Here is a 17,232-nt window from a genome sequence, read left to right as displayed (position 1 = left end):
ATAGTACACCGGGAAGACTCGAAAAGATGCTCTTGATAAGGATGACCCAATCACCCGGGGACAAAAAAAGACCCTTCCATCCTGACAATCTCCTGCTAAACCGCTCTATAACCCTGTCCCAAATGGATACAAATCTGTAAGAATCCCTGAGAGGTAAGCCCAAATATCTAGATGGGAGATAACCCGTATTACACCCCACGGAGTACGCCATAAAGGCCAGGTCCTCCTTTCCCGTTGCTCCAAAAATGGTGTTTTTCCCCATATTAACTTTGAGACCAGACACCGCCTCAAAACAACACAGAATGCCCCGAAAATACCTCAACTGCTCTAAACTATGCCCCGTAAACACCGCGGTATCATCCACGAACTGGAGGTGCAATATCAAAAGCTGATTTCTGCCCACCCTGAATCCTTCCAACACCCGTTACACCCCTAGACAATTTGCTCTGTCTACCATCCTGCCAAACACCTCAACCACCATGATAAAGAGAAAAGGGGATAAAGAATCCCCTTGTCTTATACCTCTGGAGCTCCTAAAAAAACCCACTGGCGTTCCATTTATGAGAATGAAAAAAGATGCGGAAGAAACACATCTCCGAATCCATCCCCTCCATCTTGCCCCAAACCCCATCCTCCTCATGATGTAATCAAGAAAGTTCCAATGCACATGGTCATAAACCTTAGCCAGATCAATCTTACATAACATCCCTGGCCTATCCATCTTCCTTCGATCGTCTATAGCCTCGTTAGCAATCAAAACTCCGTCCAGAATCTGACGCCCAAAGACAAAAGCCCCTTGTTCCTGAGCTATGACCTTCAACAACACTTTCTTTAACCTGATGGATAAGACCTTAGAAATGATTTTATACGCACTACCAATGAGGCTAATGGGACGTAAATCAGATATGTCTTCCACTCCATGCTTCTTAGGAATCAATTTAATGAACGTGTTGTTAAGACTGTGAGCTAAGAAACTTGTCTCATAGAAGTCCCGAACCATTTCCATGAAGTCCACTCTAACCACTTCCCAAACCGTTCTGAAGAACTCAATCGGAAAACCGTCTAAACCTGGAGATCTATCATTTTTCAAACTCTTCATAGCCTCCCAAACCTCTTTTTCCTCCATAGGAGTCTCAAGCTCGTTCCGTTCTTCTTCAGAAATGCCAACCAAATCCAAATTATCCACCTGAGGTCTATAATTATGTGGCTCTCTATACATATTCGAATAATACTCGACCACCCTCTCTCTAAGACTATCATCCCCCCTCACCTCTTCCCCTTCTATAATCAACTTATCTAAATAATTCTCCCTGTTCCTAGCTTTCGCACACTGATGGAAGAATTTAGTATTAGATTGTGCCTCCTTTAACCACCTCTCTCCTGACTTGCATCTCCATGACGTTTCCTCCATTCTGGCCACGCTCTCAAAATCTGCCATGAGGTTTATCCGTTTGTTCCACTCCTCCCCCGAAAGCTTGTGGTCCTCCTCTTTCATATCCAAGTCCCTGATGTTTCTCATTAACGATTCTTTTCTTTTTTCCACTCTCCCAAAAACTGTTTTGTTCCATATCTTGATCTTATCCTTGACAAACTTGAGTTTCTTGGCGAAGATAATACTCGATCGGTCTCCTTCCTGATTCTCTGTCCACCACCCCTTAAAACTATCCATGAAGGTAGGGTCAGAAAACCACATGAGCTCAAAGCGAAAAGATGATGGTCTTCCTACCCCAGCCTGTTTTACCAAACAAATGGGATAATGATCCGACGTCGTGCTTGGGACCACGAGCTGAATCAGACGTGACCACTTTAACTCCCACTCAACTGAAACTAGAAATCTGTCTAAGGATTACAACTCTAAGCGCGAATTAAATTAGTGTCAACTCTAAGCCCCCTTCTTACAATCTAGGGTTTTTGCTTAACACTAAAATAAATTTAAGAAAAACAATAATAATAATTGACGAAAGACTTGGGCCTGAACTTTGACAGGTCCACTACATATTCTCATCACACACACATAGGGTTAAACATTTGCATGTACTCGGGTCATACACACGACCATTGTACACCAGATCCTATCAAACTTTCACATCAATAGTTATTGTCGTGGTTAAGCTATGGGAAAAGAAAAGGTGCTTATGATCTATCTTCTCTTTGTCATCTGCAAAAATGTATATTATGCCTAGTCAAAAGAAAAAGGGGAATGCAAGATGAGATACCCTATTATACAATTCCAATAGCAAACTAAATGAAAAAAACTCAATTCACCCCTCAATTTATTGTCCAAGAAGGAATACCATCTAGACATACCAGGTGTAGCCATCCATTCCTTCCAAATCGTCGACTAGAGAAAAGTAGGACCTTTGATTAAGACAATATTCTAAGCCACCACTAAGGATTTGACCTGTCTCCTGTCCCTCTCCAACCAGAGACCCTACAGAATCACAAATATTTCACAATCTCCTAAATTGCTACCCTCCAGGGAATGAAGCCTCGATACTGAGGATGCTATCATCTCCTTCACAGATCGAGGAAATAGACAAAACTATCCAAACTGAAGGGAAAAATAACACCAGAACATTGAAATATGTATACAGGGGCAGGATAGCTAGCCGACCCAAATAAACACCCCAAATTGACACCTCTAGTCAATAGCGCACCTACACAAGGAATTAGTAGCAAACTTATTGGCGATGTGATCACACCACCGTGGAGTTCATCCACACCAAAGAGCAAACAAATATAGATATGTTCAACCTTAGCAAAAATGTGAACAAAACTTAAATATTGTGGACCTTTAGATAGATTTTAAAACTTGAAGGCATTTTTGACATGGATAGGAATTTTCAAATGAGCTGATTTTTTGTGCTGTGTAGGTCCACCTTTTAGTAGGGGTGTCCATTTCGGGTGTTTATTTGGGATGGCTAGCTATACTACACTTTAAGTGCATATTACCTTCCCCCCATGGACAATCACCATCACAAAAGATCAGCTCATTTCAAAATTCCTGACCTGGTAAAAAAAATCAGCTTTTGAATTTTGTTTGATTAGTCCATAACTTTCCATTTGCAGCCTTCTCTAGGAAATGTTAGAAATGTTTCAAGTTGATTTTGTGGAGATGACCTTTAAACTAAAGTTACGAGAAAAATGAAATTTTCAAGATTTGACTCATGATCTATCCAGCTGTGCAGCATTTTAGTTAGGCATAGATGAGGATGACAACCTTATAATGTACTTGGTAAGTTCATCATTTTTCATTTGGCAAGCCAAGTTCTGTTTACTTTTAGCTAATTGGAAACCAACATTAGAAGACCATCAGATAACACATCTTATATTGTTTGTCACTGTTTTATATTAGTAATGATAATCAATAGACATTGAGTAACCCGAGGCCAATATTGTGCTCTCAAACATGCAATAAAACAAGGTAACTGGAGAAACAGCTAAAAGAAATAGAACTTACGCTTTGAGACAAGATCATGCCAAGAATATTGTAGAGTTGGGAGGTCAACAATAATATTTGTCGGTCGTACTAAAGGCCTTATCTGTAGCAGAAAAAATACAATTCATAATGGTATTAAGAAGCAAAGCTTATCTACAGGATACATATTATTCAGGATTACCAACGGCATCATCTTCTTAAAACTTAATAAATATAAATGCTTGCCTGGAGAAAGTACGCAAATGTGAATTTACATGAAAAGATCACCAACCAGAAAAGCACATATCTGCGTTGTGGAAAAGATATGAAGTGCAAGACAATTACAAACAAAAACGAAACCAAGTAACATATATATCAAGAGAGTAATCAAGAAGCATGAGCGCTATGACAATTTGCAGCACAAAAAGTTTTACTGGTTACGAGAACATACTTAAACTTCAGATATTAACTAAATAGCAAACATTACACTCCAACGATGAGAAATTCTATCAAACAAGCGTGTATGCAGTATCCAGTATTTAATCACTAATAAACAAACTTTTTATCCATACAGAAAACAAGTTTTTTTTCCTAATGAAGCTTCTGGGAACCATGCTCTGATCACAAATCTGTTGGTTCATAAGGAATACTTCAGAAAAGTGCCTAGAATTGTTGATTGACTGCCAGAGAGGGCTTAGAAGCAATAGTTCTTTCGATAGAGTAATACGTAGTTCCTAAAATTAATATCAATGTTCTAAAAGCAAACAATTTTACTGACTTCAACATAGAATGGGGTTTAATACGTCCAAACATCTCAAAGCTGCGCATAGAGTTTCTTTGGCGTGGATGAATTTCCAAGAATATATGTCCCTTAGTTAAGTTGGAATCAGTGTATAAAACAAAAGTATACAAGGCATTAGCAATGACTCTGAGGCAATACTTTGTGGTCTCTTAGAATGGGGATTGTTAAAGAACAAGGGTTTGTAGAACGGAGCAGTTTCTTGTCAAGTTTTAGGTGATCCCATTCCCAAGATTCAATTGAGAGCAGTAAAAATGTGACAACTTTTTTCTTTCTTGTGGTATGAAATACTATTCTATTCAGTATTTGAAAAATACATTGAGGATTATGCCTCGAGGCTCACCTCAAAGGCCCACAGATATTTTTGCAAAGGGTCAATTCTTATTAACAGCAACGTTACAAGCTAGGAAGCACGGATACCGATACGCGACAAGATACGACACGACACGGATAAGCGGACACGGCATTTTTCAAAAATATAGGACACGGATACGTCATGGACACGTTTGAATAATATATATATATAAAAATATTATATAATTGAGCATTTTTCACCAAATTCAAATTAAAATGGCAATTCTACTTCATAAAATGACCAATTCAAACACATTAAGCAGCAACTTACATGTATAACTTGGATTCACTTCATCTTTCTTCTCTTGCATCTCTTCTTAACTTGGATTTTATTTCACTTGTTTTTTTTTTTGTTAAAGTTCCAAAAAAATTTCTTGTATGTGTGAGATTATTGTCCCCCGCGTGTCCCCCACGTATCCCCCGCGTGTCGGAAATTAAAAAATTAATTATAAAATCGGATACTCCAAATCACGTATCCGACACGTATCGGACGCGTATCGGGGCGTATCCGTGTCGGACACGCATTGGACACGGATACTTCACCCTTAGGGACGTATCGGTGCTTCATAGGTTACAAGGGTGAGGGGGAAGACGGTTGGGTTTGACAACACAGTTTCCCATGGGAAAACATGGTAGTCAATGGAAATAAGTTAATTTGCAATGTTGGATGACCTAACTTGCAGACTTGTAAATGTTAAGTGGAAAAAATTTCCTCCGTAGGTTTCCCCTAAGAGTGGCGGTCACCGGTCAGCGATGCCACCATTGCTTACTACCCTTGTTCAAATGAGCTCCCTTGTTGGCACAAAGGTCAGCTGCAAAGTTTCTTCTCTCTAGGAGCTAGTGAAGTGAAACCAAGTTCCTTTATATTTATCTATATAAAAAACATAAAAGTTCCTTTATATTTGACCTTGCTCCAAAGTGCGTTGATCTTCCAACACATCTTGTCAGATTGACAAGCTTTTGCTGGCACAGCTAAGTCAGTCTATATCCAAACCTGTTGCCACCCATGTTGAATAGCCATGTCAATGCCTTCAGCCTCCCATGCAACATCGCACAAGGACCATAGCCTCACAACTACAACAGCCTAAAACCTTTTAAGCAGTGTTTTAAAAAACGCATCAGCCCCTTGACTCACACAGACACATAGTCATAGACATAATAACACTCACTGACTCACACTTTTTTTTGCATACAAGTAAGGTGCACAAAACATAACCTAATACGCACATATTAGTCTTAATACAACTCAAATTGCCAAAACAGTGGGAAAAAAATAAAAATAAAAAAGGGTTCGGCTGGGGTAAAACACGGCTTCCAGTGAGGCTGAGGCTCACTAAACCTCAAAGTGCACACCTCGCACCATTGAGGCTGTAGATTCACAGTATACATGTATAATTTTTGAGGCTTAAGCTGCAAGGCGTAAAACCCCTGGAAGGGTTAAGGCACGCCTTGAGGCTTAAGCCCCGATGCGCTTTTTTAAACCTTGCCTTCAAGTGTGTTTAAATTCTTTCATTCATATGACCTGTTGCATTTCAGATTAGATACATTTTTTTTCTGGAGTTTCTAATTGTGTTTTTTAGGACATGCCAACTGTAAGCAAAAAAAAACGAATAAAGGAAGATAATAGAGGAAAAGAATAAAGAAGGATAATAGAGGATAGCACTATAGAGTAAATAAGACCTTTGCAATTCAAGAGCATGCAATCGCACCCAAGCTACTAATATTTTCCATTGCAATATTACAGTCAAGTGGAATGACGCAGAGATAAACAGACAATAAGCCACAAAGTAAAGGACATAAAAGTTTTACAACAAACCTAAAATAATCGCTCATCCTTTCAAAGAGGCCACGCCCTACGTAGTACCGTTCCTGAAAATGAAGCCAGAGTATTGTGTTAAGAGAACATATCCTGATTCAAAAATCATAATTTGCAGGGGAGAATAAGATACCTGATAAATCCACTTGAAGAACCGCAAAAAGGACCATCTATCAGAGAATTCGGACAAAGCATGACATGCTGGAAATTGAAGTAATATTGCCAGGGAAAGGCGTAAAGCAGCATAAACACCAAGCACAAGAATGTATATACGAAAATAGAATGAATTCGAGTTCCGATCATTCCTCTCATTTAAGACCTTCCTGCAATTTAATTTGGTATGTAAGTTCTCTTTTTCTAGTTGAAAGGAAAATTCTGAGACATACAACATAGAGCAATAGAAAAGGCAGTAATACATTCAGCACAAAGGCATATGCTTTCAAGAGTTAAAGACTCACAGGTACACATATGTTACAAATACTGAACTGATGCCACCCCAAAAAAAACGAATGAAAAGCCTTGAGATTGCCATGCCTCTTGCAGTTGTGTAAGCCCCAAATGTAAGCAGGACATCTAAACAACCTATAAATACAGTAAGTGTGTTAGTATTAATATATAAAAATAGCAGAAGCAAGACGAAACATGTTGAACTGCGCAGTAAAGAATCAAAGAAATGCAGTTATAACCACGAAATTGGATATATATGACCAAAATCTTTGACGAAAATCAACATTAGAACGAAAGATGCATACTCTTGACAAAGTTCAAAATAGCAAATGCTGGTCCGATGCTAAGTACTTCCTTAAAAGTATCTAGGTTGATACGTCCATGGTTGAAAGCTATGATTGTCAAACCCTGCAATGACAAACAAAAACTTCCATACAAATGAGAACAAAACACAATATCTCAAGAACAATCAACCAAATAAAAGTTTACCTGAAACATTAGGAACAAAAAAATCCATAGACGATGAAAACTTCGATATAAATGAAGAAATGTCCTGTGCTCAACAAAGGTGCTTTTCCCCGTCTGTCAATTTATTCAACCAAAGAAATAAAAGAAAAATAAACCAACCATAAACAGTATATATGCCTCAAACTTAGATAACATTACATTTGGAACAACAAATTATTCAGCAAATGGAGACATCTCATTGTATAGTTCTGTCGGTATCGCACGTGCACATCCTCTTGTGCGTGTGTGTGTGTGTGTGTGTGTGTGTGTGTGTGTGATGTGCATAGTTATCAACTCATGAATCGTATCGAGAATTGTTTTCCTTTTTTAGCGAATCATAGATCGTATCAAACCGTGAATCGTAAGATTCACAATAGATTCACAAATTTACTGATATGATTTGACTCTCTGTCCCTTCGATTCGATCTGAATCGTACGATTCAACGTGAATCGTACGATTTTGATAACACTGGTGATGTGGACATCAGACCAATAGTAGGAGTAAAGCCCAAGGGTACGCACATAATAGGCATCCACATCTATTTAATTGTGCTTGTGTTTCTTTGACTTTATTAATTAGTGTCGCCACATGCCATGTTTGTAACCAGTTTACTTTGTTAGCAAGGTAAAACCCTAATTTTCAAAGGGCTAGTAATTCAGTTTAAGTCAGAGTTAAAGTTATTGAGAAAATAAATTAAATGAGAGACTGTTAGGGCTTTCTTTGAGAGCTAGGGTTCTTCATTATTTTCAATGTGGATTTGTTCAATTGTTGCTTCTTCCAATTAAGATCTACATTACAATTAGGAGCGGAAGAAAACACATTTTAGAGACAAACCCTTTTCCGCTTCTTAGGCATCATTAAAAATGAAGATTCCTTTTTCAGTGGCCAATTCAACTTGAAGCAAGCAGGTGACCTACAATAACATTGCAAAGTGATTAAAATATAAATCTGCATGTGGAATAGCTATATCTCAAAATAATCAAGCAAATGCCACAAAAGACAAACCAAAAATATTCATTAAAGTCATCATAATTCCGCCACCCTGAGTGTGCAACTTTCCCGTTGTTGGCCTCCTGCAACCATGAAATTGACAACCAAGTAGAAAATGAACACAGGCAGATGCTATGAGGACCACAAAAATACGTATTTCAAATCTCAGCATTATAATTTGGAAACATCCCATATATCAAATATTGTCACTCGTACTTGAAGCAGTACTAACTTTTGTAAAAGTGATATACAGACTCAGTAATCAGAGCATACTGACAGGAACAAGCAGAATATAGACACAAGATGGAGATGCAGTAACGGCGCATGTGTTTCTTGTCACAGCATTTGCAATGTCAATTAATTATCAGTCGATGAAACCCAAATTACAGTCCAGAATCAACATTAAGGGATAAGGATATCTTTCCTAAAAGAACAAAAAAAAAGAAGATAAACACAAGATAGATGTGGCAAACACCCATATATGTTTGAAACCTGAATTATCATCGGACTCTACCATTATCACAAATCTATGCAAAAGGTCTCATGCAAGGTGATTCATTCATCATTTTGGTCAAAGATGCAAATTTCACCAAACACTTGCAATAGTATAAGAACAAGGACAAAAATCAGTTGCATTGTAAGAAGTTCCTAATGTCATCTTAACATTCCCTGGTGTGAACTTATAGAGTTAAAGGTGCCTCTCTCTCATCTGCCGGAGATGACCTACCTTATACATGACCTCACTATACTACCAAAATATTACGGATTGGTGGGAATCCTAAATACCAAAATTACAACCATAGACTAAGGTATAAACTAACCACTGCCATTGTCTTGTAAATTGGACTTATAATTTGATCAAGGTACGACACGGTTCCATCTTCTTTTATACAGCTAGCAGCCAGTTTAGCCTCACCATGATCTAAAATTGCATCCAACTCCTTTGCCATCTGCATATTACACATTATCCTCAATTCATTATTACTATATGCAAGGAAAGCATTTATAGGATATTTGCATAGCCGAATAAACAGTATACTGCAACTAAGAAAGAACACTATCAGTTCATTTTGCATAGTTACATACTCGCATAAAAGGATTTGAGAAAGAACCAAATCAGTTCTTTTTGTGATCTATTTACTATATGCACTCTTTTGACTATCAAAAGATATTTTCCATTACAAAAGAATATCACACCCTTATACATTAGGTTAGCTTAGCAAGGAACTAAGCTACACCACAAGTCCACAACCATCCCCAAATAAGGACAGACCTAACATCCAAGCTTACAAAGCAATAGCACCCCAATTACAAATAAGCCATGAAACCTTACAATATGATGAAATGAGATGTTGAGAGTAAGAAGATAAAACAATTATAAAAGATAGAGAAAATAAGAAGATCCTAGAACATAATTTAACGTCCCTGGGCATGACCATGCTCAGCGTGCCAGCTTGGAGATCACATATTTCCTCCCTCAAATTGCACAAAAGACGATTCCTTCTACAACTGAGAATTTTCCCAGCCCATGTATGGAGCATCCCTAGCTCAAAATCAAATATATATAAAAATACCACTTAAACTTGCCATCGCATGCACTTCGAGGTCATTTGATGGTCTTGTAAGAGAGAGATTCTAATTCCCTATCCAACTCCACCCACTGATCTCATAAAAACCCCGCATTTTTTGTCATCTCCAACTCCACTCACTTAAGCCCCATATATATTTTACCCACTTTCAGGAACGGTTGTGCCTTGAATTTAGATCGTATCAGACTGGCTCTGGATCAGGCTACAAATTAAAGTTAACCAAACACAGAACCATCCCATGCTAGGTTGAATTGACTATTGAGCAAAGCATGTCACTCTAATTCAAATAGGAAAACCAATCTGACCAGCTTTCTAAGATACTCACATGGTGAAATATATAGCAAATGCATTCAGGAACAAAGCGAACATTTGCAGCTTCACCCCATATAAGGAAGTACAAAGAAACCAAAATAAGCTTCCTGTCACGGTTGATTGCTTCCAAGCTGTTATCACAGACAGCACAACTACACATCAGTTCATGGAAGGACACAATGGAATCTGAAATAGTAATGCTGAGTACAAATAAAGCTACCTGTTCCATACAAGGCGTATCTGCAAGTATTTACACCATTTCATGTAGTTATCAAGTACCTTCAAAAAGACCCCATTTATAGCTTTCTCGTCTATTTTCTGAGAGTGGGAAAAGATTTAGGAAAAGAAAAAACAGGTGAGTTATATCAGAAGTGGAAACTGTGAACACTAATAAATTGAAGGGTGGACAACACAAACATCTAGGGGAATCTAAATAAAATATAACACAAGAAAAAGCAATGGAAAATGCTAATAAGAAACAACTTATCCTAGACTTTTTGCTTGTGGTGTTTTCCTTATATTTTTGATAAAACAGATAGTAAACTCCAAGAATCACACTACAGAGTCCCCAACACATCCCATCTGAAGACAAAGCTCCCAAACGATGTATCTGCCCAATCATCCGAAAGCTTCAACCAGAAGAATATCAATCCTTTGATCAAAAGAATCACCTCCTCCACCGATAACACCTTTAACCCAAAAAAGGTCAAGTGGAGCCTCTCTTACTGTAGTTTGACGAACCATCAAAAAGAGACAACCCTAGATGAAGATATATTGCCATACAAGCATAACTCATCTTATTCGTTGTTCACACTTGTACACTCGTTTTGTTTGGATTTTAATTTCATCAACATGATTTATCATGTAGAATTGACATGCAATCAAAACATCTAAAAGATTTCCGATAAGGCCAGTCAAATTTTCCAAACGGTAATCATAAGCAGTACTCACTGGTTCAGATTCAACAGGTATGCCAAGACGAGATTGGGCATTTGCAACGCACAAAACCACGTTTTCTCGTTGATTCCTAATATTGTCTTTCTGCACAAAGAGAATTCAAAAGCATTACTGTCCGAAGCCAAAGAACTAAGTAGAGAGTCCAGAATATAAAAAGATATACAATAAGAATTAGTGCAACTAATGTAGACAACAGACTATAGATATAGGTCTCATCATTTCGAATGAACCATTTCCGAAAATTAAAAGAAAAACATAGGCAACTTGAATGAACTGCATCGTTAAATGTTTCAGTCATCACCATTTGATGTCATCAACCTCCGCATTTTGCAAGGCCACATGAGAATTTCAATAGATAATATAAATATATATATAAGATGTTTTCTTAGTGAGTACTTAAAGATACATATTAGCGAGAAAAAAAATAGGACTTAAGAAAACATCTTTAAGTACTTTCTTAAGCCCTTGCAAAAATATAGGTTTCATCATTTCGAATGAACCACTTCCAAATTAATGCCCTATAATTCCCAAACCGGATATGGAAAAGCTACTTTCAACAGACAGGGCATACTTCCTCATGATTTCACAAGGGTTAAATGACAATATGACATTATTCAATGTTCTGATTAACAATATGAGCGTGTGTACTATGTTCTTGAACTGCAAAATGAGGCAAGACTGCACCCGCAACAGATGGTATAAATACACATGAACCAACCTGAAAGCCAAACGCATACTCTAAGAGATCAAATATATCCAGATTTCGCATCCCAGAAACCTCAAAATCAGCAGGCAACCTAGGGAAGTAATCTGTATGCCGAATTGCTGATAATACAGCTCTCACCTGCACAAAAATTTATAAAAACAACAATATTGTCATTCAACCTTTTTTTCAGTTAAATGCTTCCCTGTTAAGTAAAGCAACATTTAACAAATCAAGATTCAAAAAAAGCTACACAAGTTAAGAAAGAACTTACAAAAGCTAAAAATAATGTCCTTACCCCACTCAAGGATTCTTACGAAGGAATATTCTCAGCATTCAAAACAAAACCAATATACAGGCAAGAATATAGAACAAGGTTGCCACAATGTTTTTGAACTATTTCCATAAGAAACCCTATGAGCCTTCTGAGTTTTTAATTAAGACAATAAACCCATTTTTGAACAAATGGGTGAACGCAAATTTATTTACTTGGGTCAATGGACGGGTTTTTCGAGAACTTCAGATATCTTGTACTAAGTTGGGACGTCCTAGTACCTGGATGAGTGGCAACTGTATTCATGGAGATATTTGTTGTATGTTTTAGGGATAGATTTGTAATCATGGTTCCAGTTCCATCTTAGCACCTTGCTATAGAGGATGGCTCCTGGTTCATCTTTGTGAGTAGGATGCCATATGATGAGTCCCTTCCCAGGAAATCATTAAATTAAGAGGTTAGCCTTCCAAGTTCAGCTGCAGCTCTTTTGAGGATTCTTAGATCTCAAAATTTCATTGGGAACCAAGGAATAACCATATGGGACCTGCTAGTGGAGGAAGACCTCCAAGAAGTCCTAGGGATAAAAGATGGCCCTAGCAACCTCCCTCTGCTTGGGAGCAGGGAGCTTACGGTACTAATAGAGCAAAAATAATGGACAATTATCGTCACTAATCCAATGGAAGTTAAAAGCTCTTGAGAAGAAAGGAAGTTAAAGAACCCCTTTCTTGGATGCACTCTGATATGTACTTTCAGTAGTTATAATTTATTTTATTGATTAGAAAAAGAAACTAATTTCCTAAAACCATCACCAACATCGTCATACTTGTCTTGATCGCCATATGAATGGGTTCAACCACAGGAACTCTCTTTTTCCAATCTTTTCAATACAAGCCATTGCTCTTATATTTATTGCTCTTATATTTAAATTTATATAACTGCTTCTTTATTTATCAGTAAAAGAAAAAGGGAAAGCTGACTTCATCCAGCAGTGTTTTCAAACACCGTCTTTGTCTCTTACCCTCTACATAGCTATCTTCCTTTCATAGTAGTGCTGACCCTTTGTACATAAGCATACGTACATGCCATCAACGTGTACTTTCTCTTATTACATAAAATAAAAAATATAAATTACTTTAAATACACATAATTCGTCCTTCTGGACTTTTATTCCTATCTTCTTGCTAAAGATAACTCATGCCATGATCTGCAACATTAGCTAACCAACCTAGTAAGATTGCCATAGTTTCACGTTACCACATAATGCCTGGACACCTCCTCCTATTACCTTCGTGTACCTATTTCACGGTGTTCAGTGAAATAGTTTTACCCATCTAAAAAGTCCAAATAAATGATAAAACAACTAAGCTTCTGGAAGAAACCAACAACTAAAGAGCATAAAGTGATAGTATTAAGACAATGCCCTATCTGTTAAATTAGATAGCAATCAAGAATCATACACAAAACCGAGATGCCAAATAAGGCCAAGACTCACCTCAGGAAACATTCCGATAGCATTGGTTAAAGATGGAGCATCTAGCGGTACAATATTGTATGGTAAAAGTTCTCCAGTCAATGTTCCATCTGACTTCTTGATCCTTCTCAACTGCATTAGGCCACAAAAGAAATAGTAGTTATCAACCGACCATGCAATTCAAAACAAATGCCATTTAACACCATGAAATGCTAGGTAACCAGAGCTAAATTATTGAAGGCTGGAAATGGAAGATTAAGCTTCTAATGATATACATAAGAAATAATACAAATAAATAACTTAAATTTTTCACTGAAATGTTATCCGAGATCTTTATATCTGCAGACATTCCAAATGAATCTTCAGCTCATGTTTGGATATTTACCAGCTTCATATAGCAGGATATTTTGAAAGTTAACAAATTAATGTGCGCAAGAAAATATAAACTAGAAGCATGAATGTGGACCTTCAGTCCTTCACACTAATAAAGTAGAAGCTCAAAGCGTACCTCTTCTATTATTTTCCTGCCAACCCCATCTGGATCTGCATCTCGACTAAGAGCCTCCATTACATCAATTAATGCCCTTAGGGTAGCAAAAACCCTTTTCATTTCGGAAGATTTTGATTCAAGCCTGAAACAAGAATCAACAACCAAATCACCTCAAAGAAAAATAATAATTCAGCAAACATGCACTGTATGGTTAGTTTCTATCAATCAAAACAGTTCACTTTCAATCCATAGAACAGTACCTCAAACACGAAAACCATTAAAAATGGTAGAGAAAGTACTTAAAGGCACTGTTTTGAAAACCGAACCAGTAATCAAACCGATTTTTTGTTGAAATGGTTCAACCATAATTCGACTCGGTTGGACAGATTGATGCTTATTTAGCAAAAAAATTAATAAATTATATAATTACAAAAATGAAATGAATAAATACATGTTTCAATTCAGTATTAATTGGTATTATAAATCAAAATGGAAGTATTCTACAAGAAACACATAATAGCATGTTGGTTTGGAGCTTGGACTACTTTGTTTAGGTGTTGGGTTCAACTCCCCACACTATCAATTTTTCAAAAAAAAATTATAATTTGGCCAGTCCAGTTTTTCTCGGTTTAAAACCGAACCGGTTCACCGGTTCAACCCCAGTTTAGCTTTATACTGAGGGTCCAACCAAAAGTTCCGGTTTTCACCAACCCGAACCGAAAATTTACCGGTTCCGGTTGGACCCCAGTTCAACCACCGGTCCGGTCCAGTTTTCTAAACACTGCTTGAAGGACATAAAAATATTGACTACAGACACAGACATGCTTCAAAACCTGTGTTGTACTTTATGTAACAACGACACTTCATGTTTTCCTAATAACTGAAATTGGACACACGGCAATCATGTTGGGCTCATGTCGGATACAGACAACCCCGCTCATAGACACTTTTCGGTTAAGTTTTTCATCCCAAAGAAGTGAAACAAAGGGAAAAACGAGAAGTGAAAAACGAGAAGAGAGAAGACAGGTGGAACGAAGAAACATTTCTCTCCATCTTATCATGGCTTACGTATCAACTTATCATGGACTCGAGTATGTTAGTGAAGATAAGCTGGTTTTGATGACAAAATAAATCTCATGTTAAAACCGATAACTAATTGGACTTGGGATCAGCTAGACGAACACAGAGCTTTAAACAATCATGTCCCAGAGAGAGAGAGAGAGCAAACAAAAACATACTTTGCGAATGCATAGACACAATTTAACATTAGATACGAAAACATTCAATATACGTTGTACTCTGCATCTCAACAATGAAATATCGTTTACACAAAATTTTTAAGTAAAAATAAAAAAGGTGTGGGACATACTGTCCTAAATTGGCACTGACGGTTCCAGATTCCCTCCATTTCTGCTCCTCTCTTTGGAAATCATCCACTTTATGCCGCCTCTTATAGAGCTGGTAAAATTCCCACAAGTGTTCAATATCACGATTACGATCAATTCTTACACCATCCCTCTTAGCAAATTTTTGCTGCATATTGTAAACATGAATGCCCAAAAATCAGACCATAAGACACAGAAACAGTACTTAGACTAAAATTCATAAAGAAAATACACATTCAAACCAACCTCTATCCATTTGTAAACTTTATGGCGTAAAACAAAACAAAACAAAAAATTAAAACTTGAATACCTTAATTACAGACATTAAACCAGTCTTAAACTGGAGTACCCCTCTACCATCGCTATTAGGATCCAGGTTTTGTGCCATTGAATATGCCTGCTCACACACTAGGAATCCAAGTTTTTTAAGGGGGGAGGAAGTGATTAATAATTAATAAATAATTTGAAGAATAATAATAATAATAATAATACTTACTAATCCGGGCAACATTTGGGTCTTCAGATTGAATTTCATCAGCAGCTTGTAAAATAGCATCAATATTAGTAGACTTTTTAAGAGAAGCAGGTACAGCACCAGCAAGACCCACACCACTAGGTGTTCTCCCATGACCACCACCACCATCATTACGTAGCTGTTCTCTTTGTAATGTGGCTCGTACTAATCTTTCCCAATTCGAATACACACCACGACCGGGGCCCCTACTTCCCATCTTATTTCCTAACCCTAGACAAAACCCTCTCTCAGACGTATCAACAAATGAAATTTTAGATCTACAAATAAAAAATAAAATAAAGTGGACGGGGTATTAGAAATTGGAAAAAGGGGAACGGAAATTTGTTTCAGTCATGTACTCAATGTGCCAAGTTTTGTGCTGGTTTAGTTCGCGGAAAGGAAGTTTCGTAATTATGGTGGGTCCTGTACAAATGTCCCCTTATTTTCAACGGTTTTTGAGGTAAGAGAGTCGTTCCGGGTCCGAACTCCCAAATGGTCCAGTGGGCCAAATTTCAGGCTCAGTTCAATCGTTTTAGCGCGATAGGAATTAATGTTGTGGCTGGGTCGACTCTAAATCTATTGGGGTGTGTTTGTTTAGTGGCAAAATATGAGATTTGCCAGCATTTTCCCACTAGAGTTTTGCCAGGCTAATTTGTAGTGGGAAAATTTCAGTTTGTCAGTGTTTGTTTGCAAAAATTTATAGTGTGAAAATATGGGATTTGCCCGTGTTTGTTTACATAATTTTTTTTCCATGGCAAATAATATTTCAACTTTTTGGAAATATAATTTTGTTGTTTTCAAACTCAATGGAATCTAAAAAAAACTAAAAATAAAATACAAAATAAAAACAATACAACTCAACATTAATAGTAATAGTTAATGGAGTCACTTCTTGCATAGACGCCGATGATATCTTTGTTCGGTATTTCACAAAAAAGCAACATGGGCTCCTTCAGTGCTATCACACATTGAGTACATCAACAACAATGATGACTGCACATATCTAGAACACCTATTTCCTGTTTTTAAAGAATAACCATGTAAACATCTCTCGTTTAAGATATCGGCTAAATTACCACAAGCTTGCAAGCCAACTTCAATAGTCCTAAAGTTTGGTTTTTCACCAGTGTTATGCATTCCATGAAGACAACTCAAACCCTTTAGAACCATCAATCACATTACCACATTTCGAATACATATAAACA

At 37.3% G+C, this 17,232-nt stretch overlaps 1 protein-coding gene across 1 annotated transcript in view; it reads right to left on the bottom strand.

Annotated features, from left to right (window-relative positions):
* The window catches only part of GSL8 (glucan synthase-like 8), a 67,510-nt gene extending 51,054 nt beyond the window's left edge, over positions 1-16,456 (bottom strand). The window contains exons 1-19 of the mRNA XM_086559960.1: positions 16,010-16,456; positions 15,824-15,921; positions 15,498-15,661; positions 14,147-14,270; positions 13,660-13,770; positions 11,909-12,034; positions 11,185-11,274; positions 10,454-10,551; positions 10,247-10,364; positions 9,154-9,282; positions 8,348-8,415; positions 8,177-8,255; positions 7,324-7,416; positions 7,140-7,242; positions 6,846-6,969; positions 6,521-6,710; positions 6,388-6,440; positions 3,665-3,725; positions 3,461-3,542 (exon numbers count right to left, since the gene is read on the bottom strand). Of these exons, the coding sequence (XP_086416086.1) occupies positions 3,461-3,542; positions 3,665-3,725; positions 6,388-6,440; positions 6,521-6,710; positions 6,846-6,969; positions 7,140-7,242; positions 7,324-7,416; positions 8,177-8,255; positions 8,348-8,415; positions 9,154-9,282; positions 10,247-10,364; positions 10,454-10,551; positions 11,185-11,274; positions 11,909-12,034; positions 13,660-13,770; positions 14,147-14,270; positions 15,498-15,661; positions 15,824-15,921; positions 16,010-16,244 (2,146 nt within the window). The 5' untranslated portion in view covers positions 16,245-16,456. The remainder of the gene's footprint in view (positions 1-3,460; positions 3,543-3,664; positions 3,726-6,387; positions 6,441-6,520; positions 6,711-6,845; positions 6,970-7,139; positions 7,243-7,323; positions 7,417-8,176; positions 8,256-8,347; positions 8,416-9,153; positions 9,283-10,246; positions 10,365-10,453; positions 10,552-11,184; positions 11,275-11,908; positions 12,035-13,659; positions 13,771-14,146; positions 14,271-15,497; positions 15,662-15,823; positions 15,922-16,009) is intronic.
* Between the last annotated feature and the right edge of the window lie 776 nt (positions 16,457-17,232).

This window comes from Coptis chinensis, chromosome 5, assembly GCF_015680905.1.
Source record: "Coptis chinensis isolate HL-2020 chromosome 5, ASM1568090v1, whole genome shotgun sequence".
NCBI lineage: Eukaryota > Viridiplantae > Streptophyta > Magnoliopsida > Ranunculales > Ranunculaceae > Coptis > Coptis chinensis.
The sequence above is the reverse complement of the archived record's forward strand: the minus strand, read 5'-3'. Positions and strand labels throughout refer to the sequence as shown.